The sequence below is a fragment of the Schistocerca piceifrons genome, chromosome 7, assembly GCF_021461385.2.
Source record: "Schistocerca piceifrons isolate TAMUIC-IGC-003096 chromosome 7, iqSchPice1.1, whole genome shotgun sequence".
Classification (NCBI taxonomy): Eukaryota; Metazoa; Arthropoda; class Insecta; order Orthoptera; family Acrididae; genus Schistocerca; species Schistocerca piceifrons.
Window position 1 is genome coordinate 577,987,628 of NC_060144.1, and position 6,000 is coordinate 577,993,627.

The following is a 6,000-nucleotide window of genomic DNA, read 5'->3' on the forward strand; positions in this document are numbered from 1 at the left end:
ACATATTCTTGCACGTTTTGCTGTCCTTACATGCACTGTTTGTCGATAACGAATAACTTCCACATGGAACAATACACAAAAAGTATCAGAACAGTATCAGTACCACTTAATTGTATTATCGATATCACCTCAATTATCTTCTTCAAGAAAGCTTTTCATGCTACTTCCGGCCTTTATTTCTACCATCAAAAATGGTTCAAATGGCTCTGAGCACTATGGGACTTAACTTCTGAGGTCATCAGTCCCCTAGAACATAAAACTACTTAAACCCAACTAACCTAAGGACGTCACACACATCCATGCCCGGGGCAGGATTCGAACCTGCGACCGTAGCGGTCGCGCGGTTCCAGAGTGAAGCGTATAGAGCCGCTTGCCCAGCCGGGCCGGCTATTTCTACCACCATTAGTAGTTTTGCAGCCCAAGTAGTCAGGTTCGTGCACCATATTCATCGTATCAGTTCATCAGCATCACCACAGTTAATTCGAATACACTCCATTATCCGTCCTTTACTATGGTCAGTCTTCCTTAATACTACACTTAAGCGCTAAATAAACAGGAATAAGCATCGGTATTCACACACAGAAACACGTGAACTGGCAGAATACAGCGCTGGGGTGGATAACGCATATACCGTATAAGACAACAAGCGTCTGGAGCAGTTGTTGTATCGGTTAGTGCTGCTGTAATGGCAAGTTGTAAAGATTTAAGTGACTTTGAACGTGGTGCTATAGTCGGCGCATTAGCGATAGGACACAGCATTTCAGGGGTAGCGAATAAGTGAGGATTTTCCCGTACGACCATTTCACGAGTGTGCCGTGAATACCAGCAGTCCGGTGAAACATCAAACCTTCGATATCGCTGATGCTGGAAAAAGATCCTACAAGAACGGGACCAACGACGACTGAATCGTTCAGCGTGACATAAGTGCAATCCTTATGCAAATTTCTGCAGATTTCAGCGCTGGGCCATCAACAAGTGTCAGTGTGGGAACCATTCAACGAAACATTATCGATATGGGGTTTTGGAGCCGAAGGCCCAATCGTGTACCTTTGATGACTAAACGACACAAAGCTTTACGCCGCGCCTGGGCACTTGAACACCGACTTTGGACTATTGATGACTGGAAACATTTTTCCTGGTCGGACGAGTGTCGGTACAAATTATATCGAGCTGATGGAAGTGTTCGTGTATGGAGACAACCTCATGAATGCTTGGACTCTGCTTGTCAGTGTGATGGTGGCTCTGAAATGGAGCGGGGCGTGCGCAGCTGGAGTGATATGGAACCGCTGATGAATCTTGATACAACTCTGACATGTGACACATACGTAAGCATCCTGTCTGATCACCTTCATCCATTCATGTCCTTTGTGCGTTCAGACGGACTTGAGCAATTCCAGCAGGACAATTGACACGCCACGCTTCTAGGGTTCTTACAGAGTGGCTTTAGGAACACTCTTCTAAGTTTAAAAGCTTCCGCTGGCCACTAAACTCCACAGACATGAGCATTATTGAGCCTATATGGAGGCCTTGAAACATGCTGTTCAGAAGAGATCTCCACCCCCTCGTACTTCCATGGACTTGATGACAGCACGACACGAATCTTTACGGCGCGCCTGGGCTGTTCAACACCGACATTATACTGTCGATGTTGGTCGGGCGAGTCTCGTTTCAAATTGTATCGAACGGATGGACGTGTACGTGTATGAAGAGAACCTCATGAATCCATGGACCCTGTGTGTCAGCAAGGGACTATTCAAATGTTGAAGGCTCTCTAATTGTGTGGGGCATGTGCAGTTTGAGTGATATGTGACCGATGATGCGTCTAGATACAACTCTGACAGGTGACACGTACGTAAGAATCCTGTCTGACCCTGCATTCCGACGGACTTGGGCAAATGCAGCAGGACAATGTGACACACCCCACACGTCCAGGATTGGTACGGAGTGGCTCCAGGAACACTCTTCTGAGCTTGAACACTTCCGCTGGCAACCAAATTCGCCAGACATGAACGTTACTGAGCATACATGGGGTGCCTTGTGCTGTTCAGAAGAGATCTCCACCCCCTCGAGCTCTTACGGATATATGGACAGCCATGCAGGATTCATGGTGTCAATCGTCTCCAGCACTACTTCAGGCATTAGTGGAATCCATGCCACGTCGTGTTGCAGCACTTGTGTGTGGTCGTGAGGGCCGTACACGATTTCGCAGATGTACCAGATTATTTGGGTCTTCAGTGTATAACCACTTACGAAGACACTTTCGCTTCCATTCAGGTGAACCTGACAAAGTCGCTGTTCTCAAACTTCTTCTCTCTGAACCTTATCTAAGTTTCCAAATTTCTCCTTAGGTCCATCTATTCTTTCCTCAGCGTGTGTAAGGTGCAACAATCCTGTTCACTGTTTCTATTTTACTTTCTTCACTTTTTATTCATAGTCCTTCTATTCACAGATTTTCAGCCTTGATATTTGGGTTTTACTTTACCTGTGTTCCTGTCTTTTATTGAGTGTTATAATTTTCAGATTTTATTTCACTTCCGTGTGCTCGCTCCGTCTGTTTGCAGGACAGAAATACGCACAGGTGGTGGTGAAGGCGGGCCTCGCGATGCTGCTTTCGCGCTTCGAGTTCCGGCCGTGCCCGCGTTCCTCCGGCAGGCCGGCAGAGTACGAGCCGCACAGGATTCTGGCCTCCCCGGCTGGTGGGCTATGGGTCCGCATCATCCCCAGACCGTGGCTGCCAATGCACTGAGGGCGGCCTGCGCTCCACACCTGCGGGCGGCGCTCCTGGCCAGCTCGTGGTCGTGCCCGTGAATCCATTGGAGCACGGAACACTTCGAGACTCACAGGTGGTCTGTGGATCAGTCTCATGTCCATTTCGTTGGTGTTTCTACGGTAAAGACAGGCCACACTCCGTATCAGTGTCGGCATACTTAGAGTTCCAGTGGTGCACGAGATTTTCTGGAAGGCCAATGGAATTAGAACCCGCCAGTACTCCATGCCGCCCCCCCCCCCCCCCCCCCCTCGCTTCCACTCCCCATACAGATGAGCTTTTGGGCCCGCGTCAGCCGCAGACGACGGCTGCTTCTCAACCGAAAATTGGTCACACTTCACACTGCATCAGGCGGCTCTTCCTGGACATTTGGATCTCGAGGTGTGCCTGAGTAATGTACGAGGCCGATGGACTTCGAGCTGCTGGCGACCTATGTGACCGTGTAATCCTCAAGCCATGGCTGGATCTTATCACAGTAGGGGCTCAAAACAGCTTTGGGGAATCCGAAGGTAACGAGGGCGGTTCAATAAATACTCGTCTTGGGAATGAACGCGCCATTGTAGCGAAGCATATACTCCTTTCGGTATCTTCCATTGACGAATGTACACGTTTCCCAACTCCTGTGCCGTTCTCAGAATTCTAGTAAAATAGAATTAAGTTATCTAAAACACAAGCGTCCCTGTCTTGATGGTGCTGTAGACTTTGAACTGAATTTATTACCTACACGAAATTCATTCAATAGCAAGATCAAGTTATCCGTTGGGTGAGTATGTGGATGGAGGAGAGGGGGAGGGCAAGGTGACTGTCAACAATTCAAAACCAATTGGGCGCGCTTTCGGTGCTCTCTTCGAAAGTTGAAGCTGGCGCTTGGTCTTTGTGCGAAAAGTACTTTCTTCTTTGAAAAAGTAGTTCGTTTTTGAAAGAAATTCAGGAATATAATGCCCCCTCCCCCTCCCTCCGCAACGCAAGCAATCGTCCCCAAACTTATCCAACCGACGAGTCTGACTTTACTTTCATTTAGGCTGACTCATCGGAAGTTGTTTGCTTCGACTGCTCTTTGGTTCGCGGGGTAAAATCATGACTTCAAGTATCGTCGCCGGTGACAGCTCGACGCAAAATGTCCTCCTGGTCTCACTTAAACGTTACAAAACGTAGCTTCGAAGTGGAAAGCTGTCGATTGTCGTCCACTACAGCTAATCGCGCCGTACGTAGGCCAGTCAAGTGAGTTCATTTTCACCGTGTCGTGTATAATGTTAACCACAGCTGCCGTGGACAAACTTACGGTCTGTGCTACCTCGTACACTCTCTCTCTGAATGATTAGCAAGACTTTTCAATGATTTCTTTGACAGCTGTGTCTACAAAGCTTCCTGGGATTTTCGATCACCTTTAAATACGTTGAAACAATACAATCATTTTCGCTGATATGTAAGGGTCACCATAAAGAGCATATTAGATCAGCTTTATATCATCACACGTTCTGCGCTATTAGTGAATTACTGAATGACACTACATCTGGACCAGAACGCTGTTATCACTATTTACTGAAATGACTGTCAAATGCAAACAAACTAATGAGCCAGATTAATTTTTGTTTTCGCCACCTGTGATGATTGCGACACGAGCTAGCTTTAGAAACAGCGCATCTCTTGAAACACTCGTAATTCCTGAACCGCCCAAGTGGATCCATGACACGCCACTGAGATATAATCCATTCCTCAGACGCTTCTGTTGATGTGTGCTTGTCGTCTGGTAACGAGGTTGCATGGCAAGATAAGGAACGGATCGTGATCACACGAAAGATAAACCATCTTCGTGGTTGAACAACCATACTCATGTACCATAATACTGGACCTTGACCGATAAACTTTTATACCCAGTGATAATCACACTACTCGTAAACAGAATTGACGAAGTTCCTTTCCATTTGTCGTTCCTCTGAATGAAAACTGTACATATTAAAGAAAACGCTATAAAATCGAACTTGTTGTTATTTTATTTATCTGTTCCCCTGTCCAATAAAACACAATAGGATATTTCCTTTCTTTCACTGATATAAATTTCCCAAATCAGTGTCTTACTCCTTTAGCTGTTTATCTATGATAATTGACCTATTTACTGAATCTTTAGTTCGGTGCAATCTTAAGGCTCTGGAGGAACTACATGTTTATATGCAACGCGTCCCAGCTATTAGCCTTCAGGCACATGTTCTCTGGTGTTACGATAAATTATTTATGATTTTGTTTCCGCAGTGTGCATCTTTACTCAGCACAAAGGAACACAGATCTCCGCGTCTTTCATAGGACTCCCAATGACGACGGAAAGCGTTGGTTTGTTTCCCGTTTCAAACAAACTAATTTTTGAAGCGTAATTTTTCGTACCCATTCGATAGAGTGGTCAAAAATGAGTGTAAAATAGATATTAGATTTATCGAAAAATGAGTGTAAAATAGATATCAGATTTATCGACGTGTATTAAAAGGGACAGTAAAACAGGAAGAATGAGCGGTCCTACAGCATCGTCGGAACTGCCTTGCTCCGCAATGACTGCTACTGCAGCAGCGCTATTCAGACGCTCCTGGAGTACCGGTCATTCTTTCTGTTTTACTGTCCACTTTAATACACACTCTAATGAGTGGGCACGAAAAATTACGACTCAAAATTTAGTTTGTTCGAAACGGGAAATAAACCGACACTTTCCGTTGGCAATGGGTGTCGCATGAAAGACGTGATGAACAGTATTTGCTTCGACTGCCTCCAGCTACATACTGCAAAAACCAAATTGAAAATATATGGCGAAACCCAGACAAAATGCACCTGACGACTCTTATATCGGACACCCTTCTTTCAAAAAGCTGGTTTCGCGTAATTATGCAGTCCAAGTGAAATTCATTGAATGCTGTACCACACTTCGAAGTGAAACAGATGAATGACACCGTTTCCCAACATAGTCACCAAATCTCTGCGAACAGCGATCGGGATGTCCTATCAATCGCTCAATTCCTCGACGACAGATATCCGCTTCTTGGTCACGGAACAGTTCGATAACCGATTTCTGAGCGTCCTCATCGTTGAAAAATCTCCTCTCTCCCAAATCTACTTTCAGCTAGCCGAAAAGACCAAAATAGCATGGTGCACCTTCTGGAGTTACCAATCATCATCGCTCACGTCTCCACGGCCTTGGTTAAATTGTTGGCACCGGTTCAGTACTACTGAAAGCGACATTTGGTCCACAT

The 6,000-nt window shown here is 45.9% G+C and overlaps 1 protein-coding gene across 1 annotated transcript in view; it reads left to right on the forward strand.

Moving 5' to 3' along the window:
• The window catches only part of LOC124804789 (probable cytochrome P450 6a13), a 137,655-nt gene extending 134,650 nt beyond the window's left edge, over positions 1-3,005 (forward strand). The window contains exon 6 of the mRNA XM_047265117.1: positions 2,562-3,005. Within this exon, the coding sequence (XP_047121073.1) occupies positions 2,562-2,746 (185 nt within the window). The 3' untranslated portion in view covers positions 2,747-3,005. The remainder of the gene's footprint in view (positions 1-2,561) is intronic.
• The last annotated feature ends 2,995 nt before the right edge of the window (positions 3,006-6,000 follow it).